Here is a 24467-nt window from a genome sequence, read left to right on the forward strand (position 1 = left end):
TCGTGGGTCATGTCTGTATTATATATACATACGCACTAGGTTACGAGGCCTCTCAATAATCTACATTATAATATGAAAGTTGTGCGACACGTCAGCGATATATGGGTTTCACTTTTAAAAAGTGTGAAAAAATGTCAAGTCTGTGATTCGAACTCGGGTTATTGAGATTTAAACAGCAACATTTATACCACTGAGATAAAAGATTCTTTGTACATTGATGGCTGAAACAAATATATATTTATGAAGGTCGGAAACCTTTGCTTCTTCGGTTTTTTCTGTTGGACCCACACTTATTTATTTTATCTAATAATTTAATAAATACTTTATAACTCACGTTTTGAAATGAGATTCGTTAAAAAAAAGCCCAATAAACATTTTTGGTCTGTAAGCGTTCTTTTCAATGGAAGTTTAGAGCTTTCAATTTTTAATCATCGGTTCATGACTCATCTAAAAAACACAGATTGCCTCTTTGAGTTTCATGAATCAGTTTTTCTTCTTTAGTCTCTGCATCTCCCCATCTTTAATAAATTCATCATCAGTTCTTTTATTTTGCCTGATAAATCATGATTGTGTGGTTTTAATTTTCTTTGGTCATCCTTAGCTTGCACCCTTTGATCTAACCAAGAAGAAGAAGAAGACATTTGTCATTCAGGATGCCATCAAGGACTCAGCTGAGTCACATGGGAGACATACTATCCGTTGCCTGATTGTTCAAGAAGAGTTTATGTACTGTGAAACATATTTGTTTCTTTTCATCAGTTGCTTTGTTTAATCTTTTTTCCCGCGAAGTAAAAGAAGAAGAAGCCAATGAGTGTTTGACATTTTCTGTCTTCCTGAGTTTTTTTTCCATTCATTAAACTTGGATTTTGAAGATTATGTGCCTCACATTCTTTTTATTTTGATGGTTGTTAGGTTGAATGAAGATCATTGAATAAAGAAAATGTCGATGCTCTTGAAGATTTGGAGGGTACTTTATATTTCTTTCTCTGATAATTCTAGCGACATAAATTTGAACCTTATAGAAGGTATATTGCAGAGCATCCTAATGATGAGGAAGAGGTGGATGGAATTGATCTGCACCAGCAACGTTACCCGTGGGAGGGAAGTGACATGGATTACTTATACGATGAGTTAAGCATATCATTAGATGGTTTGCGGTCCATCTTTGAAAGTCGTCGATTGTAAGTGTCTATTGTTTTGAAGTTGTACGACACTAAGATGTAAAGAATTACTAATCACGATTACCTTACTAGCAGAGTTCTTTTGCACAGCTATTGTCAATGGAATTAACACTGGAAATTGATGGTGTTATATTTCATGTTCCAAATGCTAACGCAAGCTCCAATGTTGATTCTCAGCTTTAACATGCCAAAATCACAATGCAGTGGGTGTTGTAAGGTAATTCAGTAGGCACAAATGTTCGGTTGAAAAAAATTCTAAACTGTATTTATGCATCAAACTTATCATCCGTAACATAATAATATGTTTTTTCTGTGCTAGGAACCATTTGTAAATAAATGTCTCGGATGTATATGACTGCTTAGTTTGTTGCTTTTGACAGTGAAATCACTAAGCTTGCAATGTGTCAGGACAGCAAAAGCATCTCAGCTGATGGTTAGCTTTACAATTTTGTTGGTTTCTTTTTCCTATTATGTTGGATGAATTATTTTAGCTAACAAATATCGCAACAGAGCGCTGACAATAACTCTAATAGATTCATATATGCATTTAGAATTGGAAGTTTGGTGAGAACAGGAACAAGTACTTCTGTCACACTATTGGACAGTTATACGCCATTTCAAGAGAATTGATTTCTTATATTTCCCATAATCAGTAAGATTTTAACTGTTTTGTCTACTTTGCATTCATACCTCATTCTCCATCTAACTTCTCGGTGCTACTATATAATGATCAAGTCATTTTCTGCACAAATAGGCAAGTGGGGATGTTACGTTGGGTGCTTGGTTTATTGGGCTTGGCTATACAAAGTCTGTTGTGACTCTAAAACTTTTACCTCATTTAACATTGATTCTGGTTCTTGGGAGAATTGCAGATTGTGAATGAAAGGCACAAGCAGAGAACATATGTGTAGCTGCGTTCGACTTGACATGTAGCGGTATCTGCAGATCCGCTGATCCCATTGTGGAGGTTAACATGCAATGTGTTGACCTGGAAATCATTATTTGGAAGCTACATTTCGAGGCATTTTCTCAACATATAAATAGACCATAGACAGAGTTTGATATTTATAATACTCAGTGATCATGGAGTCTGCAGAAAACAGTCCTTTTGCATATTCTATATGGAACCAAAAGATATGTCTTTTGTTTGATGATTGTATTATGATCGCTACTAACATATGAGATGACTAGAGAAAGAGAAATGAGTATGAAACTCTTATATGGGTAGCTTTTGTAAACACATTTGGGGTTTATTAACAGTTGTGACAAGCAATTATGTTTATAGTAAAGGAAACCCGCTGCAGCGTCAATAACAAATGTGTCTGTTTTTTTGTTGTTTGGGATTGAAATAGCTTATGAGTTTTCTAAATCTATATAATTGATTTAACTAAATCTATCTTGGATGAAAAAAAGAAGGATTACAAGTTTAATAACTTCTACTTTAGACTTTAATTTCAACTAAATTATAATCAGTCTTTTATCCATATCATCTTAGTTATAATCGTAAGGATTTATTAGAATAAATAAACAGTTTCAACAATATTTAATATGTGATTTAATAAACAAAAGAACATGTAGGATTTTTAGCATTTAAAGAGATTGGAGACAATAGTTAATGAATATGAAAAGAATGCGAAGCAGATGATGAAAAATGATTCGAGCAAATTAGTGGCAACACAGAGCTAAGCGAGATAAAAATATCAATCAATAAAGAATGAAAGAAGTATGAGCATAGTTAAGTTATTACACAAGCCAAAACTAAGACAAATCAAACGACAGAACGTGAAAACAAATGTAAACAAGACAAGAGGAAGAGGAGATAAAATGCATTGAAAAACTGAATGCTAGATTAGTAGGCAAGAGACAAAAATAGATTAAAATGCAAAAACTCCGCGCCTTGGCGCGGGTAACGATCCCTAGTATCAAAAGTAAGAAAGATAAAAAGAATGTAGTTTCTGAGGGGAGATATGCACTTATTTCAAATTAAATTCTTTAAAATCAGTTTTACATTTTTTTTTTTGAAATAATGTTAAATTCATTTTTTTTTTTTGTAACTATAACTATTGCTGAGTGTTTGGAGCAAATAATTTAAACTGAAATCTAGAAATCATCTATAAGAGACCATGTTTCCATGGCTTTCGAATTCTTTCTAGCATTCGTCATTCTCGTACTGGAGATTCGGTTCTTGACCAACTTATCAATGCGCTTGATCAATTCGGTTGTGGTGTTTGGTTTTTCACCATGCCTTCTTCCATTCCTTTCATATCAAACAATTTTACACTTTTTTGTCTAGTTGTTTCATTATTTGAAGAATTGACTACTGAATACAATAACTAATTAGTTGGCTAGGCTATTACATAGCTTTAATTTGTATACCTGGCCATTTTTGCAAGCTGATCAACATATCGAATTACATAGTTTTAGTACTCGTTTTCCAACCAATACTAAAATGGCAACTGAGTTTTAAGTTTTTCATATGGTTATAATCAATACTAGGCGCTTAATAAGTTTTCTAGATATCTTGTTTAGTGTTATTGATGAAGTTTTTTGAATTAGTGTTTTCTTTACTTCTCGAGAGAGCTAATGCTTTTCTCAAGCTTTGATGATTGAGTGAGTATCTTTTTCCTGAATAGTGGCACATTCTTGCTTCCATACTTGTTCCATCACTTGAATCGATTCAGGATACATTCTCCATCTGGTGTCATATCAAAACATCTTAGTCTTCTTCCATTTGGTTTCTTTAGTGCTCAAAAGTAAAAGTCTATTATCAAAACCTATCCAAGGTAAACACTGATGTCGTAGGATATATATCTAACTAATCAAATTTGCAACTGCGCTATCAATCCTAGACATAATAGTGTATTTTGATCGTTTTCCCATCCATGTAAACTTTTCTCCTAAGGTTCTAATATCATGAAAACCAAAAACAGTAAGCATTCTATTAGAGAGAGAGAGAGAGAGAGAGAGAGAGAGAGAGAGTGTTTGGCTTAAAAATTAGTCTTTTGCTTTTGTTATTTGCTTTTTGTATCATTGAAGTTACCAATCATCATTCGAAACTTGTTTCTAACAAAACCTGCATATTCAGATTGACTTAATTGATGCCACTACTCCTATCTATGCTTGCCAACATGATTTCCATATATATATGTCTGCCAAAAAAATTTGGCACCATTTTCAACTGACATGTTTATACAATACATATTAGGGTTATCTAACAACAATACCTTAACCTTGTCATTCCAGAAAAAACTGCATAGCCTCTACTACTACCATAAGCGTACACAACAAAAGAGTATGATTATCCTAATTCTTTAGCTAAGTTATGTACATAACTATCTACATGTTTAGTTTCTGTGAGAAGCATGATATCAGGAGTATAAGGCTTTCTAATATCTTTGAAGTGTGGAATTGTCAAAGAGTTTCCCAATCCCTGACAATTCTAGTGCAAAAGCTTCATGATTGTTTTGGTTATTTGAGGAGAACCACCAAACCTTGGCCAGGTTGCTCTATCTCAATTTTGTTTTAGTGAAGATGAAGCATCTTCTTGTGGGTTCTCTGGATTCTTTATTTTAACGCCTTGCTCACTAGGTACTAAATTGGGTACTACATGATGATCTTCCTTATTTTACTGCACTGGTATTGCTTCTTTTCTGTCCTCTTGATTTTGATCTACCGCATCACGTTTGTTGTTCCAGATGATTCACCTTTCTCCATTGTACTGAGGTATTCTCCTATGGCAGGAGATTGCTCTTGAACAATCATATAATGATTGGTCCCTATATCCAGTAGCTCATATTGTCGTTGTTGTAGAAGGGATGATTCCTTACACATCTCGAATTCATGCTTCAAGCTTTCATAGATGATACAATTTTTTTTTGCAAACCAGTGTAATTGAAATCCAACTCCACATGATCCTTGTTCTTCATTATCTCCACAGTTTTGGTAACAGTTATCACATCATCGACATCAAATTGGACATTAATCCACACTTATGCTTCTTTATTTATGGTCGACACTACGATAGAAATTTCCTCAACTTGTCTAGCTTTGATCCAATACTCCTAACAATCCCATGCCTTTGATAGATGTTTGGGAGCTTATAGATACGAACCTTAAACAGTATATGCTTGAGATATGTAGGATAACCTCTGTAACTCTATTTATTAAGGGAGACAATCCAACCTCTTTAGGTATAAGGCTGCTTATCGAAGACCATAACAAGGTGATGTTCAGTAGATAAAAATTGACAGAGTATTGTCGTTGTTGACAACATTCCCAATGAACTGCCAAATTTTAGGAGAGCTATTGGTGGTCTGGATTGATCCCTTTCGCAACCAATCATAGTTTAGGGTCCTTCATGAATTTTTCGTGGGCATCGTGATGCACCGACCAATTCGATATATTTGCTCTAAGGCTTAAATCTTGTAATGTTTTCCATATGACCTTTGTTGGATCCGCTTGTTGGTAAAGATTAGAATTGGGATCGTGAGACTGATCGTTGGATTGCATGTTGAAAATTTTGTTTCGAGTCGGTTGGATTTTGGATCAAAATATTTTTTCCATGAGAATTCTAAAATCAGCTAGCGAAAAAAGACAAAGAAACACATGAAAACATATATTTACTACGAAATTTCTATATATTATGAAAACAATGACACACAAGGAAGATCAAGCTAAAATTGTTGTTTAAAAAAAGAAGAGTAATTAAACTAATTAGTACTCCCTCCGTATTTTTTTATCTTACGTTTTACATGCCTTACACGACAATTAAGAAAGCTGTCGCAATCTCTATTTTAACCTTTTCAATTGATTTAGATTATTTATTTAGTTAAAATGATGCCCAAAATCACGTTAATAATACAGAGGTAAAAAAATTATCTTCTGTCATTATTTGCATTGGACTCCGCAGACGTCAATTATATTGACACAAAAAAGAACCACTAAAACGTCAACTATTCCCGAACGGAGGGAGTATTAAAAATCCACATGAAAGAAACAGTTTTACATTTGTCTTATTATCACTAGGTAAACCAGTTTCATGTTACACATGTCATCTTGTGACAATTTATTATTTTGTAAATACTAAATTTTAACTTTGAGAAATAGTCCTTATGACACAATTATCCCAAGTTACAAAAAAGGTTACAAAGGAAGTTTTAATGGCTTGGATCCCACAAAATGACAATAACCGGTTGCAAAAAGCGTGAAAGAAGAAACGATCGTGGTGGGTTTTTTCAACTGTTTACGGGTTCCACCGACACGTGACGGTCCGCGATTAGTTACCTTTTTAATTTTTAATTTTTTAAATCAGATAAAAAATAAGAAAATGTAGAAACCCAAAAAGGGTTTCACCGGTAATGATGATCTTAGTTGTCGATGGTTCAATAGCTAAGCAGCGATAGCGTATGATATAAATGAGATGCAAGAAAAAAAAAGAAGTTGAATCGCTTTTGCCACGTGAAGACGAAGTAAACGCGCGTCATTCGCATAGCTACGTTAATTTTAATTTTCACTATTTTTTACTGGGGGATGGGGGTTTAATATATTTTTTTTGGTAAACAAAGGTATTAAATGGGTGGGTGGGGGTTAATATTTTCACATTTACATCGTTTCAGACGGCTGAAATTGTCCGTAAGCCTATCAAGCTCAGCTTCCACCGCCACAGTTCTGATAAAGCCGGTAAGGTTTTTAGATTTTCATTCTTTGATTGTTTTAGACTTACCAAAATTACCGGTTAAATCAATTAGTCTCCTCAAAATTTGTAAATTTCACATTTATCTTAGGGTAAAAGTGAAAATGGGGAAAGAAATGAAAGAGAGGAGCAGTAACACTCTAGCTTCACAGCCAAAACCAGCGATTATCTTGCCAAAAACGGTGGAACAAGCGAGGCTAACCCTGGAGAGGTAATTAGTCTTGGTAGAGGGTTTAAGATTTTGCTTAATTTTCAGAAATGAAATGTTTTTGAGTATTTTGATTATATACTGAAATTAACAATGGATACTGGAGAGCAGGATTGGGTTAGTGTCTGATCTCAAAACACATCGATTTGCTGTTTCTGGCCAACCAAGCATCAGTCGCATTATTCGGAGAAAAGGTGGTGGCGCCAGAGGATTCTTTGACGGGCGGAGTTGAAAAACATGCATGTAAGCCTTGAATTTATGTCTTGAGGTATCATCATAGAGATGCAATTGCAGCCATATGTCAATTTTAAGTAAAAATATATTTGGGATGGAATTTCAGGGAAGCAGCGAGAAGCTAGTGGTAAAGGAAATTGCTTTGAGATACTTAGAAACCTGTGGAGAAAGCTAGAGCAGGTGCAACAAGCAGCACAAGTTGAACAAGCTAAACACCCTTCTAATGGTTGTCGAGAGGAAAAACGGTTTGAGAAGAAGTATGTCCGGAAGAAATGGGTGAGCAGCAAGGAGCACATGGAACCTACATCAACTTTTAATCTCCAAAAATCTTCGAGCTTATTAATTACTATGGATGATGCACAGAGGGAACAAGGGCTATATAACAATGGTGAAACTCATTCAACATCTGAGCAAGAAGAAGCAGCAGCAGATGGACAAGGCCGTTGCAGTGGAATAAAAAACAAGTTCAAGGGAGATGATGATCAAGAAGAAGGAAACACCATCTCTGAAGCTGGTTTGAACCGAGCCGTATTGGAATCTGATATTCTTGGTGAAGAGATGATTGCTTCCGAGTCTGAAGAATTTCTTCCTCTTCTCGAAGAGACTGAAACAGAGGAGGAGGGTGTTGTTTCTAATGCATCTAGGTGCAACCAGTGGTGGAATTTCAAAACTCGACCTCGTACGTCCAGAGGGGTAAGAAGACATGTTCAATGGAGCAACAAAAGGAAGAGAAACTGCATGTCGTTTGAAGAAACACAGTGCAACCGCAAGATCCTTATCCTCGCTGTTGAAGCAATTACACATCAATTGGATCGCTTAGACGTTAGCATGGAGGAGAAGAGCTCCTACAAGTAGTCCTCTTCTTTCATATTTTGTCAACTAGTCTACAGACTATATACTAGTTTTTTTTTTTTTGGACGAAACAGACTATATACTAGTTAAGAATGAAATTAAAAACGAATCGTTACTATAAATATATAATCATTTTGATGTTAATAAAATCCACTAGTAATCTAATATTTTCGATGTATAGTACATCTTCTATGGTATAATATTTTTAATGCAAATATATAACTGAAAATGAACCGAAAATGGTATTTTTAAGTAGATGAAGTGAAGAAATTAGTTTGACTACATATCAGTATAAGATCCAAAAAAGTCTAAGAACTAAATTCAATTTATAAAGCATGGCACTGGCAACAAAATAAAATATTTCTATTTTATATATCACCATATAAAATAATGGTGATATATAAAATAGAAATGTTTTTTATCAAATAACAGAGCATGGCACTGGCAACAAAATAAAATACAGGTAAGATAAATGGGTTACAAACCTCACCACACATCCAAATCATCTTTACGATCTTACAAACCTCTATAAACCTCCAAAAGTTTAATATCCGTAGTTACCCAGCTAGGTTCTTAAAATTGGATTGCAGTAAAATTATTATTATTATTATTTTTTTTTTTTTCTGAAAGCAAACATTCGGATTGTAGTAAAGTTATTAATTAATTAATTTATTCAAAATCAGAAGATGCCACCATTTTATATCTACAAAACCGCGTTTTTGTAGAAAAGAAAGAAGGCGACGAGGTTTACACTTCAAATGAATCCGGGTGAATCAATTCAGTATACAAATGTGATTTTGTGTGCTTCGATCTATAAATACAGTTGTGGTCGATGACACTTGAGAGAATAACAAAGTGACAATGAAGAAAACAACACAAGTGTTTAGGTTCTGATCTAAATTGTCAATCAATATGAAATAATAAACAGAGCATGGCACTGGCAACAAAATAAAATACAGGTAAGATAAATGGGTTACAAACCTCACCACAGGGAAAACGGCTTATTCGTGTCCGCGCTACGAAAACAGAGAAAATACATACCCAAACAATATTAACGTGCCAAAACATTCCTAAATTAAATAATAATTTAAATTGCATACCTAAACTCATAATAAATAGCTAAAACATGCCTATAGCCGGTTATATGATGATTTGGACTATTGTTTTTTAAATTTTTTGTAGTTTAGTCCATATAATACTATTTTTTGTTAATATGCCTTAAATAACTTAAATAATCAAATTTATCGTATTTATAATTTTAATTTGAAAAGTACAATTTTATTTTTTTTACCAGATTTTAATTAAATTTAAATAATAAATTTAATTATTTATCAGAAATTTAGATAGTTATCTTATACAATATATTAATTAATTTAGTTATCAAAGTATGTTATCTACCTTATTAAAACATGTGAATTAATTATAAATAATCTTACTCATATGTAATATTTACAAGAAATACCACTCAATTTATATTTATATAAAATTTTCTTTACAAATATAGTCATTCAAATTTTAATCAACATAAATAAAAATACTCTTTAGAAATTTGATTTTACAGTAGATATCTTTAATAATATTACCCTTACTTAATAAAAAGAAAAGAATGACTAGTTAACCAAAAATAGTTTCGAACGCAGCATCTCAAGAAAGCAAATATCGCACAAAACCACTAGACCATATTACATTATTTTTATTTTGCTACAAAACTAGTATGTAATATTAATAATACACAAAAGTTTACAAAACTATTTCCCGATTAATTCTCGTATAATTACCGAATAATTGATTCGGCGCTAGGTTAGGGTCAAGCACACACTTTATGCCTAGTGTAATTAACATTGGTTTTGATAACTACAAACAAAAATTACAAATTTTTAATTTTATTTATATTATATATATCACGCAAGCACATAATACGATTTGCAACTAAAATAACCTAAGAAAATATAAAAAATATTTTATAAACTTTAAGAACTAGTGTGATTAAATCAGGCTTTAAATTATGATATTGTTTTTATGTTGTTTTCTATTAATTTAAATTTTTTGTATCAAATATTTCAATATAAAATAATAATAAAAATAATATATTTATATTATTAAATATATTTTATTTGATAAAAAAATATTTCTATTTTATATATCACCATATATTAAAATTTATTTCCAATTTTGAAATTATAAATAAGGCCAATTTGATGATTTTAATTATTTGTGATACTTTACAAACAAATAAAATGACAAAAACTAAAAGATAATAATTAAAAAAATAAATCAATATATTTTAAAATGAACTGACACCAGTTACGAGGTATGTTTTAGCTATTTATTATAAGTTTAGGTATGTAATTCAAATTCCTATTTAATTTTAGGAATATTTTGGCACGTTAATATTGTTTGAGTATATATTTTCTCTGGCTTCATAGTGCGGGCATGAATAAGCCGTTTTCCCCGTCACCACACATCCAAATCCATCTTTATGATCTTACAAACTGCTATAAACCTCCAAAAGTTTGATATCCGTAGTTACCTAGCTAGGTTCTTAAAATTGGATTGTAGTAAAGTTATTATTATTATTATTATTATTTTATTTTTTTCTGACAGCAAACATTCGGAATTGTAGTAAAGTTATTAATTAATTAATTTATTCAAAATCAGAAGATGCCACCATTTTATTTCTACAAAACCGCGTTTTTGTAGAAAAGAAAGAAGGCGACGAGGTTGACACTTCAAATGAATCCGGGTGAATCAATTCAGTATACAAATGTGATTTTGTGTGCTTCGATCTATAAATACAGTTATGGTCGATGACACTTGAGAGAATAACAAAGTGACAATGAAGAAAACAACACAAGTGTTTCTTCTTCTTTTACGTTTGATGCTTCTTATATGCCTAGTCTTTCAGGTTCGTGTCACAGAGGCTAGATTCCGCCACCTAGGTCAGTGTCTTCTTATTTCGAAAATCGTTGCCACAGTTATAACTGATTAGCAATTTACTATACTCTCTAGTTATAGCTTCGGTGCGTGTTCTTTTTTTTTGGCCTTCCTGTTTAACATATTGACTCGTGTGTTAAAAGGCGAGGAACGGATTGGCGCAATACCCTCCATTCCATGTGGAGCTGCTCCTAGAAGAAGTGAAGTTACAGGACTAATGAACAGGCTCTGTAGGATTTCAAGACCTCCGGGTGTTAATTAGTAATCTCCGTCCAAGAGATAGCAACGTTTGAATATGAACCACGAATAAAATCTCTACTGTTCAGAAGTTTTTTTTTCTCTTTCATTCATTCCAAATAATTGTTTCACGTTTTGCTAAAGACTATCGTTCCAAATAATTGTTTCACGTTTTGTTAAAGACTCTCGCTTAGCTGAGATACATTTTCTATTTTCTCCTCAAAATCATGTTTTATGTGTGTACATGGTAAAGTTAACGTTTACAGTAATGATTTCGCAAGCATGTTACGATCTATCCCAACCAAAATACACACGGATTTGATCGACACAATTTCAACAGTCACTAATCAAGCTTATAATCTCTCGCTCACAAAAAAAAATCAGAGTTATTCTGAAACGTAAAAGCAATGCAATCTAGAAACGATGAACACAGAGAACTAAGGGCAACATTATCGCAACGTCCCAGCCGGTCCTTAAGGGCAGGGGACCCACAAAAACACTAGGACCGAGGGGGAAAGTCGTTATATAAGAAACGTCCCAGCTCGTCCTTCGTCCTTCGTCCTTTGTCCTTTGATATCTCTTGCGTCCTTTGCTTTTTTTATTTTAAGGACTTAAAATTGTCCTAGCAATAATGATGGCCTAATGAGTTCAGGATTTCGATGTGAGGTTCCCTATATCTCGGCCATACACTAATTTCGTGTGAAATGAGATATAAGGCTAATGGGTTTGGGTATTGAGAATAAGCTCAATATTCGTTGGACACAAATAATTCCAAAGAGGCGATTTAATCTTTACTATATTCTCGATGTAGTAAATCTTCTATGATATTAGTCTTTTTGATGCAAATAAAATCTAAGTTATATAACTGAAAATGAACCTGAAATGGCATTTTGAAGTAGATGATAGTTCGAGTACAGATCACTGTAAGATTCAAAAAGTGTAAGAACTAAATTTATAAAAGGTTAGATTCTTATCTAAATTGTCAATCAATATGAAAAAAAAATAAAAATAGAGCATTGGCAACAAAATAAAATACAGGTAAGATAAATGGGTTACAAACCCCACCACACATCCAAATCCATCTTTATGATCTTACAAAACAATTATCACACCCCACCAACAAAACAATTTCAAATTGAAAAAAAAAACAATTAAAGAAAAAAAATTCAAATTCAGAAAACAAAAACTAATGAACACAGCTTATCTCTGACTTACAGATAGGAGGACAGAAGAATTCACTTTTAAGCTCGTTGTGACCGTCTTTGTCCTCTTGCCACAACCATTTTAGACAAAACCTCTTCAAGATACTCACACCGGTCTCTATGGTGTTCGGTCCATACACATAACTGTCTTATCGCTTCCCTCTTCTCTTCCCCTAACCCCAACAATGACTCTTTCAACTCTTCCTTCTCTCGTTCTCCTTCTCTTGCTTGACCTTCAAGCTTCTTCTCCATCTCTTCTTTGCCCTTCTCCATCTCCTCCTTTTCCTTCTTCATCTCTCCCACACATTCCTTCGCCTTCAAAACCATCTTTATCGCTTCAACCACCGTCTCCTCAAAGCTTCCGTGCTTCTCCTCAACCTTTTCAGACAGAGCCTGGAACCGATAATTCAATCTCTCTGACATCTCCTTGACCAAACCTCCATACGTTTCATGCGTCATCGCGATCTTCTCCTGGAGCAACGCTTGTTTCTCCAAATGCTTAGCTTCTACGCTCTTCAGCTCTTCTTCTCTCTCCCTCAGCACTTGCTCCGTCACTCTCAGTTTCTGGTTCGACAAACGCAGTTTCACCTCGATGTTATTCATCTTCTCCATCAGATTCTCGACCTCTTCCCCTTTCATCTCCACTTGGTTGCGCAGCCTCTCCACCGTCTCTTGCAGCTCCTCGATCTCGGCCTCCCTCGATGTTACGTCTTTGCCCGTCTCTTGCATTCTCCTCTCCGTCTCCTCCAGCTTCGACATGTACTCTTCCAGCATCTCCCTGGCTTGTTTGTAATCATCCGTCAGCTTCTTGATCGTCGCTTCGCGTTCTTGGAACAAACCGTTGACCTGTTTGTGCTCTTGGCTTAGCGTGTTGTACGCAGCTTCTTGCTCTAGCAATGCGTTCTGCACGTCGTTTAGCTGGTTCAGCAGCGCCGCTTTCTCTTGCTTCTCTCTCTCTAGCTTCTGATTCAGATCGGATTCGGCCTCGCCAGTAGCTTCCAGTTTCTGGTTTAGTTCTTTGTTCTCAGTCGCTAGCTTGTCGGTTTCAAGTCTCAGATCTCCAATGATGTCTTCTGATTCCTTCAACTTCTTCAAGGTTTCTTGGTGCTCTGCTTCCTTCTCTTCGAGAGTTGTTTCTAACTTTCTTTTCAGATCAGCAATTTCAAGATTAGCAGCTTCCATCTGTTTCATGTCATTGTCAGCACGCCCGTTTCTCTTGCTCTTCTTATCTGAGTCAGAGTCTGAGTCTGAGCTTGAAGAAGAGCTCTCGTTCTCACCTTTACCATGAACTCTGTTCCTGATCTCTCCCGTGAGATCACCGTATTGGTTATACAAGGACTCATAGTCTCTGTAGAATTCCTTCACTAGCTCTGCGACCACTTCTCTTTTGGATTCATCTTCCTCAATGTCACCACTCTCAACAATTCCCAAGATTCTCTTCACTTTTTCATCTATTTCTGCATTGTTGATTTTAAGATTTTTTTTTTCATGTTAAACATGTCTAACAACCGAAAGAGGCCTATTGGATTTGAAAAAAAAATGTAAAACAAAAAGTGTATGTAGAAGGGAAATTACCAGTTTTGGTTCCTTTGAGCAATTCAGCATTATCAGGATGAAGATGAGGCTCAAAGAAAGATTTCAAGGATTCTCTGATGCTATGCTTTCTCATTTCCACTCCAATCAAAAATGGCACTTCAAACACAATTTTTTTGAGATTTAGAACTGAAAAGTCATCTCTGAGACATGTGGAACTCCCTCAAGCACGATCTCTGTTTTGCACAATTTCACAAAGAGAAGACATGTGAGAAGAGAGACTCTTTAACTTGTTCAAAACAGATGAAAAACTATGTATATTTTTTAAATTTAAAGAAGGTACCATCACTTTCATGTAAAGGAAAAATATCAAAAGTAAACTTTGTAAACTAATATTATTTTGGCCTGATAGTCAATTGGGTGGTAACAGAAAAATGAAATAAACAAAGTTAGATGACTCACTCAGTTGGAGCCTGACATGACCAAACAAAATAGAGACTATAATATTTAAAAATTTACAGTAGTAAATAATATATTATGCCAGAGAAATGTGATTCGTTTAAATACAGATGGATATGCATGCTCATCTGCTAATTAAATGGCAAGAATCATGTTTTGAGGCAGAAGAAACTAAAAAGCAACATATCCTCAAAAATCCAAGTAGATACTCTCAATCCACCACCAATGAAACAATAATATAAAAAATTACTGTATCACACAAGAATAGAAAGTGATCTGTAATATGTTTTTACTGAGTATAAAACTTAAATATCTAGAACTGCTAATCAATTTTAGCAATGAGTCAAATTTTAGATGAAAAGATCTAAAGTTGGCACTCTCTATTTGGACAATTATCTTAATAATAAAAATTTGATAACTTTTTTTCTACTAATTGCAATACTAATACTCAACTATATAGAAATGATCAAGTCCTAGAGTTATTACACTTTATTTCTCATTACAAACTCCATTTTAAAGTAAAATATTCATCACTTCTACTCCATTTCAAACTCTAAAAAACAGGGATTACTTCAAAAAAATATGTGGCTGTATTCATTACACCATTTTTATTCATTATTCTATTCCAAATTGAGTATGGTGGAAGTAAAATTCATATATATTCCCCTTATTTTAAGTTACGAAAATAGAATAATATACTACTAGTACATTAGAGATGATTTCATACTAGCTAACTGAATGCAGAAAAAGTAATGGGTAGGGAAAGTGGAGCCATCAGAGCAACTTTTGGGGAATGGGAACCAGACAGCAACACAGAATGATTAAAAAGACAGCTAATGAGTTGTTTTGTTTTTTTTCTTTTATGTAAGCTTCCATTAGGGTTGGGTTGATATCAAACAATAATAGAGGCTAGAGGCTAGCGAGAGTTAAAAACAATTAGCATTTTTGAAACGAAGATCCGATGGTTACAAATCTATTATTAATCCACCGAAAAATAGGGTCATGAGAACTTCTTTATTTGTGGATAGCCAAAAATCACGAAAACCGATACATCATATAGAGCATAATTTGATTCAGCATATATAAACTCACTAGTAACGAAGATGGGAAAAGCAGTCAGTTACTTAGTTGTGTTCTTAATCAGAAACTAGAGAGTTTAAGCGTTACTAGCTAATACCGATCGAATCAAATAAATAAAAAAGTAGCAAAGCATCGCTTAATGAAAATCATCACTCGTGATCGGAGATATTACCTGGACAGAAGGTAGGCTTGGTGGGAGAGTCGGTGACAGAGAAAGAAGATGAAGAAAAGCTGTATGATTTATTTATGCGAGAGAAATAAAATTCAATTCAAAGCGACGGATACCAGAATAAGAATAAATGGAAGAGAGAAATGAGAAAAGTGGTTCAGGTTTTGACTTCGGACTTATCAAAGCTACCCTGTATTGCTGTGTGTCTGTCATGAGAAATTTCTTCGTATCCCACAAGTGCCCCTCCAGTCAATTCCTTATTACCGTTTTTCTTTTGTTTTCCATTGATTGACTCAATTCCTCTTCAGCGGAGCGTATATCTTTCACAGCTGGCATTTTCCATAGTTTTCGTCACTGCTCTAAAAAGCATTGTAGGTAGTCATTTTAAGATCCTCTAAAATTGTGGCAATTATTTTCTAACCCACTAATAAAATTGTATTGCCTCAATAATATTTATTATAAAATTAATATATTATAATATAAAATCTTACAAAAACAAAATAATATAAATCTTATAATTGATAAACTATACTATTTAATCTAATAAACCATATATATTTAGTATATTATTTGTACCCATTAAAAAATACCCATAAGTTTTCTAATTTATTTACACTTCCATGTCACTGAGAATTAAATTAAACTATCTATTTTAATGCTTATCTTTTCCAGTTAAATTAATGAGTTTTCCTTAATCAAATTTAAACTTAATGTCATTAAATAAACTTACATATTTTAATGTTTGTCTTTTCCAGTTAAATTAATGAGTTTTCCTTAATCAAATTTAAACTTAATGTCATTAAATGAACCTAAAAATACATCATATTTAACGTAGTTTATTACGTACGAGTACGGCCCAATAATGAACTTGAATTTTATTTTTACGAAAGCGTGAATCACTTGACTTATGTAATATTTAACAAATGCATATAACCTACCTATACTTTAGTTTGAAATGATCATGCTCAAGTTTTACATAGTCAGTTTACATCGATCATGCATCGATCGATGTACAATATTCAAACCACCTATAGTTTTCGTTTTTTTTATAGGATGTATCAACCAACCAATCATCCCATTGATTTTCTAATCTTTATAAAAAAATAAATCAATAAATACAAACTCAAAATCCAATATCTTCTATTAATCAAAACATAATATCTTCAATGTCGTATCTTTAATGTACCTATTAAATATAAAAATGTAACCATAATTACACTAATTATAAGAATATATTTGATTACAACCAATTGATCTATTACTTCGGTAATTGATTTGCTTGCATAAGAGAAAAAAATAAACTTAAAATTTATAAGAATATAAAGATATAGAGATTCCAACCAATTGCCTATATTTGCGTATGATTTCCGCATAATAATCTTCAAATTGAACATTGAAAAAGATAGAGATATTTTTTTTAATCTTGTACCGACACAAACTTAAACAAAACGAAAAGTTAAATGTAATTTTTTTTTGTTACACTTCCCGAAAAAAAACGGTTACAACATGGGCTTTCATAATATGGTCTTTTAACATATTAATGTTATGGACATTTAATAATTATCTTGACGAAAAACAAAGACTATAAATAATTTATTATTAATAAAATTATGAAATTATTTACAATTTGATGACTAATTCATCGGTTTTTTTTTATGTTAAATTTTTCATAGAAGTTTAAAAATCATTTTATTTTCTTTAAACATGTATAACTAATTTATAATCTTTTATGCCATACTAAGTCATACTAAGTCATAATATAATATTTCTTCATATTTTACATTAATAACCTTTGTTTTTATATATCATCTACAATTCTCTAATTACGTCTATTTGTTCAATTTTTTATATGATATCGAATATTCATCGTAAATAGATGGTTTAAGATGCCAAAAAAATTATTTACTTGGTGAATATAATACATCAAATATTACAAATACATCATTTAGTTAAATAAATAACCATAAACCAAAAATTCATATCCGCGCTGGCGCGCGGGTCAGAGTCTAGTATTATTTTATAACATATTATATTTATAACATTTATATTTTTATAATTATTTTTTTATATGTGTAGTAGTTGTTTTATATATTTAGGATGATATGTACTGAGATATAAATCTAATAATATATATAATGACTCGCATTTTTAAAAGCATAGGATTTGTTTCTCTTGAAAATTAAATATTTGTTAATTGTAACTTATGTGTTATTTGATAACTAATTTTTTTAATAGTGTTGATGTTTTATAGTCATACAAAGTAATTCCGAAGAGTTGTTTTTTAAAAAGAGTTCCTTGTATTGATATTTTTAGTTTATTGTAAACTATTAAATCCCAAATATCTTTTTCCTAGCATATTTTAAAAGGTGATTAAAAAAATACAAACAAAAATTTGAATAAATTTTTATGTTTTACTGTTTTAAAATGGGTTTTCTAATTTTTTTTGTCAATAAAAATCAAGTATTTAAATGAGTTTCGGTCTATAAATTCGTGAAACCCATCCACAAGTAATCCAACTTCTTCGACGGTCTTACCAAAAAAAAAAAGAAATGGAAAGTGCTAATAAAATGTAAATATCATATATTTCATAAATCGATTTTAGTATAGATCTTTGAAGTATACGTAAAAATGATTATAATCTGATTGAATTTCTAATAAAATCGAAATGAGCTTGAAAATCTCAGCATTTTTTACTGCCAAAATGAGCTTGTAAATTGGTTTTTAAATACTTTTTTCTGACCGGTGCAATTAATGTGGCCGAAAACCATTTAAAATTTTCAAAAAGGTAATAGCATTTTTTGTAATTAATTGGAAAAATCAGGGGCATAATCCTAAAAAGGGTAGGGTTTTTGGAATGTGAAATTTAGGATTCTAATAAATATATAAATAAATACTTAAAAAATATAATTTGTTTTAAAAAAAATAGTTTCAAACATAATTTTTGATTTTCAAAAATAAAATTTGAAAAAAAAAAAAATTTCGGAAACAAATTCAAAAAAAATTATAAAAAAAGTTCGAATTTGAAAAAGTATAATTCGAAAACATAAAAAAATTATTTATTTATTTAAATAATGATTTATTATAGGGCAATTCTCTCAAATATACATTTTTAAGTTTTTGTCACAAAAATAGCACTCAAAAAAATAAAATGACCAAAATAGCACATTTTTGTTTTGAAAACTTTAGTATTTATTTTTTATAATTTGAAACCCTATCCCCAAAACCCCACCCCTTAACTCTAAACTGTAAGTCTAGATTAGTTAACTATTGTATATAAATGCATATTTACCCTTTAATAAAACTTATTTAGGTGATTTTCTTTCTTGAGATCTATTTTTGTGAAAATAAACTAAAAAAACTATCTAAGTGAATTTCTCTTTATTATATATATATAGATAACAAAGGTACATGAGTTTTTTGACACTTAATGAATAAGATATTTTTGAAAATATCCATTTAGTGGTATTAAAAATGAAAAGTGATACAATGAAAGTGGTAAACATAAAAAAAATTTCCTTGGTCTCCTTGGTGCGTGCTAACTCCCCCTCCGACTAGATGGAAGAGACAGCCATTCCGGCTATCTCTCGGCATACTTCAAGCTTCCCCCTCGGTAATGACTTCGTCATCATATCAGCTCCATTATCATCCGTATGAACTTTCTCAAGTTCCACTTCCTTGGAAGCAACCACATCACGTATCCAATGATACCTCCTCTGAATGTGTTTTGACTTCGAATGAAATGTAGAATTCTTCCCGAGAAAAATAGCGCTTTGACTATCACAAAGCAACACATACTTTTCTTGCTTGAAACCGATCTCTTCACAGAAGTTCTTCATCCACAACAACTCTTTACAAGCTTCAGTTGCGGCAATGAACTCTGCCTCAGTGGTAGATAGTGCAACACACTTTTGCAGCCTTGACTGCCATGCCACAGCTCCACCCGCAAATGTTACCAAGTAACCCGAAGTAGACTTGCTAGAATCAGCATCTCCAGACATGTCAGAATCAGTGAAACTGACCAGCAAAGGCTTCTTACCCCCAAATGTAATCTTCAAATCAGAAGTCCCTCGGAGATATCTCAAAATCCACTTCACAGCATTCCAATGTTCTCTTCCCGGATTGGAGAGAAACCTGCTGACAACTCTAACGGCGTAGGCTAAATCTGGTCTTGTACAGACCATGGCATACATCAAACTACCCACTGCAGAAGCATATGGAACCTTCGCCATATCTTCCTTCTCCGCATATGTCTTCGGACTTTGTTGACTGCTCAGTCTTAAGTGTGGAGCAAGAGGAGTACTCAACACTTTAGACTTGTCCATGTGAAACCGCTTAAGTACTTTTTCAATGTACTTCTCCTGAGATAAGTGAATCAGCTTCTCACCTCTATCCCGAATAATTCTCATACCAAGAATCTGTTTCGCTCGACCCATATCTTTCATGACAAATGACTCACTGAGCTGCTCTTTCAACTCCTTAATTTTGTCCATGTTCCTGCCCACAATCAACATATAATCGACATACATCAACAAGATGATAAAATCATCCTCACCGAACACCTTCACAAATACACAATGGTCTGAATCAGTCTCTGCATAACCATGCTCCCCCATAACAGACTTGAACTTCATGTACCACTGCCTTGGTGCTTGCTTCAATCCATAAAGGCTTTTCTTCAAGCGGCAAACCAAATTTTCTTTGCCCTTTTTCACATAGCCTTCCGGTTGTTCCATGTAGATCTCTTCCTCCAAATCACCATGAAGGAAAGCAGTCTTCACATCCATTTGCTCAACCTCTAGATCAAGGCTCGCTGCCAATCCAAGTACAACCCGAATGGATGACATCTTCACAACAGGAGAAAAGATTTCATCATAATCAATTCCCTTCTTTTGGCTGTAGCCTTTCACAACCAATCTAGCCTTGTGTCGAGGTGGCAAATTATCATCCTCATGCTTAATTCTGTACACCCACTTATTAAGCAGAGCCTTCTTGTCCTTAGGCAATTCCACCAACTTAAAAGTATGGTTCTCCTCAAAAGAATTCATATCCTCATCCATGGCTCCAAACCACTTATCCTTGTGTTCATCCTCCAAAGCTTCATCATAGCTTTCAGGCTCTCCCCCATCAGTAAGTAATACATACTCACTAGGATCATACCTTATCGACGGTTTAAGACCTCTCTCGGATCTTCTAACAATAGTAGGTTGGTTCTCAGCAGCTGGTGTCTCACCATGATCGTCACCATGATCACCACTACCATCTTCATGTGCGGGAGCATCTGCACTGGGTGCATTATCCTGAACCTCAACCTCAACCTCACCGTGAACCGATGTAGAAGGAGTAGCCTCTGTATCGATCAAACCCTCAAAAATCTGAGTTGGGTTTTTGGACTTGTCAATGTCCTTAATCGTTTGATCTTCCATAAACACAACATCTCTGCTCCTTACGAGCTTCCTCTCAACGGGATCATAAAATCTGTACCCGAACTCATCATGACCATAACCGATGAACACACACTGCCGCGACTTCATCTCAAGCTTCGATCTATCAACTTTGGGAATATGAACAAATGCCTTACACCCAAAGACCCTCAAGTGACTGTAAGAAACATTCTTACCAGTCCAAACCCTCTCTGGAACATCACCATCCAATGGAGCACTTGGTGACAAATTCAGCACATGAACCACCGTGTTCAAAGCTTCTGCCCAGAAAGTCATCGATAAGCCTGACTGTGAGAGCAAACATCTCATCCTCTCGACAATCGTTCGATTCATCCTTTCGGCCAACCCATTTAACTGTGGAGTATGAGGTGGCGTGAATTGATACCTTATTCCATGCTCTTTGCAATAAGCATCAAATGGTCCAAGATACTCTCCACCATTATCACTGCGGATACACTTCAGCTTCTTCCCCGTTTGTCTCTCAACCAATGCCACAAAGTGCTTGAAATATCCCAGCACCTGATCCTTCGTCCTCATAGGAAATACCCACGACTTCCTTGAATGATCATCAATAAAAGTCACATAATATGATGCGCCACCAAGAGATCTTGTCTTCATTGGACCACACACATCTGAGTGTACCAAATCCAGTACCTCGGGTTTCCTAGAAGGTGCGGAAGACTTGAAAGATACCCTGTGTTGTTTTCCCGCAAAGCAATGCGAACACTTCTGTAGGTGCAAACCAGAGATTCCTGGAATCACCTCATTCTTAGACAACACAACCATTCCTTTCTCACTCATGTGACCGAGTCTCTTATGCCATAGTTCCATGGCATTATCATTCTCCACCGCATTAACAACATCTTTGGAGACCTTAGCCTGCATCCAATAGAAAGATGAAGACTTCTCACCTCGAGCCACAATCAAAGAGCCGCGAGAGAGCTTCCATTTACCACCACCGTGCAAACTGAAATAGCCCTCATCATCAAGTCTTCCCGTCGATATCAGATTCATCCTAATATCAGGAACATGCTTAACATCCTTAAGCACCAGCCTAGTACCAAGACTAGTCTCCAAGCAAACATCACCAATGCCAGTAACCTGAGCCATCACATCATTACCCATCTTCACAGAGCCATAATTACCCGTAGTATAGGTAGAAAACAAATCCCGCTGTGATGTAGCATGAGTAGTAGCTCCACTGTCAATCACCCAACTGGTGTCCTGGCATGCGACATTAATGGCATCACCCTCAAGAAGAATGAGAAACTGATCTTCAGTGAGAGTCACCCGATCCACCTTTTCTTCTTGATTTCCTTGCTGCTTGTTTTTCAACTTCCAGCAATCCTTCTTCATGTGCCCTTTCTTATGACAGAAGTAGCACTCCATATTAGCAAATCTATTAGACTTGCTCCTGCTCCTGTTCTTGTCTCTCTTGGGATCTCTACTTGTACTTCTCCCCCTTGACTCAGTAACAAAGACATCTGAACGCGAACTGCTAGCATTCGACATCCTTCTTGCTTCCTCATTAAGAACACTGTTCTTCACTGAATCCATCGAAATAACACCTTCCGACGCGGAGTTACAAAGAGACATCCTGAAAACCTCCCAAGAGTCCGGTAAAGTACCGAGAAGCCACAGACCGTGAATCTCATCATCAAACTTGATGCCCATATCAGACAACTTGTTGAGCAATCCCTGAAACGCATTCAAGTGATCTGTCATCGGAGTCCCCTCCTGATACCTCAGCTCAATCAACTTCTTGATCATGTACATCTTGTTGTTTCCGGTCTTCCTAGCATATAACTGCTCCAGCTTCTTCCACAAAGAACGAGCATCCGTCTCAGTCTCAATGTGATGCAACACATTATCATCTACCCACTGCCTTATCAACCCACACACTTGGCGATGCTGCAGCTTCCACTCTTCATCCGTCTTCTTCTCAGGTTTCTGCTCCTCGAAGACTGGAACATGGAATTCTTTAACAAAGAGAAAATCCTCCATCTTGCCCTTCCATAGATGATAGTTAGCACCATTCAAGCTTATCATCCTGCTCATATTTTCCATCTTTCACACAAGCAAATAACAACCCAAAGTTATCAAAACCAAAGCTCTAAAACCAGAAGCTCTGATACCACACTGTTGGGGAAAGTCACACGGCGCAGCGGAAATACTAATGGTCGTGTTCCCCTGACCTTGTGCGAACCTGTGAGGAAAATACTTCGACGATGGCAAGATATCAAAGTTGCGATAACTAAATGAGACACACAATTTTTACGTGGAAAACCTCCTCGATGTGAGAAGGAAAAACCACGGGACCGTAGTCCACTCAAAAATCCACTATATAAATGGTATGAGTACAACCACGTCCTCCATGTTCAACAGCCTGAACAGAACAGAGAGTCTAGCTACAAATAGCTATCTCCAACACAAACAACAACAACAAGAGAGCAACACAAAGCTTCAAAACCGGCAGCAACCAAACGACCTCAGCTCACAAAGATTCCGGCTTCCAGAAACTAATCTAACCGTACAAATCCAAGATAAACAAGTAGACGATACCTCTGCCAAATTTCAGCTCAAGAAGAGAAGATCTCACCGTTGGATTTACCAAACACCCAAGACTGCTCTGCTGAAGAACTATGGCGACCAGCTTCAAGAAAACCCAGACAACAGAAGATCCAACCGTTGAAATCCAAATCCCTTCGGTGAACCTCTAACCCACTGACTGAAGAAACTTCTCACAAAATATCAGCCCGATCAGGATCCGTTTGACCCTCCAAATCCAGTCTTGAAATCACTTTACGAGTTTTCTCCTTCTCTCTTCTTTCTCTCTTTTGTCTCTCTCTCTAAACTCTATTATTGTGAGTCTAGTGCCAAAGGAAAACATTATTATTTCTTAAGTTCACCCCAATTGGTCCTCTCCATCTAGGAGGGACCCAACAAGTGGTAAACATAAAAAAAATTTCCTTGGTCGGAGATGTTCTAATGCTCAGTTTTTCTCCATATCTACAACATTTTCCGAGACATGTTCTGGTAAACAAAGGTGACGAAACAACCACTATTACATTACACCCATAATAGCTTGTATTCTTTTTTCTTTTTGAACAAGAATAGCTTTTATTCTTCTTTTTCGATTTCGTTAAAGCTAACTTTTTCAATAAGAGAGAAAGCCAACATCAATGAGGATAGCATGAACTTTTCTCCTCTTTTCTGTATCTTTTCAAGTATTCATTTTATTTCAC

General features: G+C 34.5%; 2 protein-coding genes and 1 long non-coding RNA gene across 4 annotated transcripts; 2 read left to right on the top strand and 1 right to left on the bottom strand.

The window, feature by feature from the left end:
* The first annotated feature begins 6635 nt into the window (after nucleotides 1-6635).
* On the top strand, nucleotides 6636-8289 carry LOC106394271. Of its 2 annotated transcripts, XR_002662765.2 has the most exons (4): nucleotides 6636-6860; nucleotides 6965-7084; nucleotides 7193-7324; nucleotides 7422-8289. XR_002662765.2 is itself a non-coding variant. In XM_022713224.2 (2 exons), exon 2 carries the CDS (start codon nucleotides 7610-7612, stop codon nucleotides 8168-8170), a length of 561 nt encoding a protein of 186 aa, XP_022568945.1. In that variant the 5' UTR covers nucleotides 7098-7324; nucleotides 7422-7609; the 3' UTR covers nucleotides 8171-8289. The 2 variants fall into 2 exon arrangements, 1 of the variants encoding a protein (XP_022568945.1); XM_022713224.2 differs by lacking the exons at nucleotides 6636-6860; nucleotides 6965-7084 and having other exon boundaries at nucleotides 7098-7324.
* Nucleotides 8290-10505: 2216 nt separating this feature from the next.
* On the top strand, nucleotides 10506-11621 carry LOC106392097. Its single transcript, XR_001278685.3, has 2 exons — nucleotides 10506-11106; nucleotides 11245-11621. It is a non-coding gene; the product is annotated as an uncharacterized LOC106392097 (long non-coding RNA).
* Nucleotides 11622-12354: 733 nt separating this feature from the next.
* LOC106392089 (COP1-interactive protein 1-like) lies at nucleotides 12355-16161 on the bottom strand. The gene is made up of 3 exons (XM_048770005.1): nucleotides 15785-16161; nucleotides 14116-14309; nucleotides 12355-13997 (listed from the first exon to the last, which is right to left on the bottom strand). Exons 2-3 carry the CDS (start codon nucleotides 14207-14209, stop codon nucleotides 12580-12582), a joined length of 1512 nt encoding a protein of 503 aa, XP_048625962.1. The 5' UTR covers nucleotides 14210-14309; nucleotides 15785-16161; the 3' UTR covers nucleotides 12355-12579.
* Nucleotides 16162-24467: the final 8306 nt, after the last annotated feature.

Source organism: Brassica napus, chromosome C9 (genome assembly GCF_020379485.1).
Source record: "Brassica napus cultivar Da-Ae chromosome C9, Da-Ae, whole genome shotgun sequence".
In the NCBI taxonomy this organism is placed as follows: Eukaryota; Viridiplantae; Streptophyta; class Magnoliopsida; order Brassicales; family Brassicaceae; genus Brassica; species Brassica napus.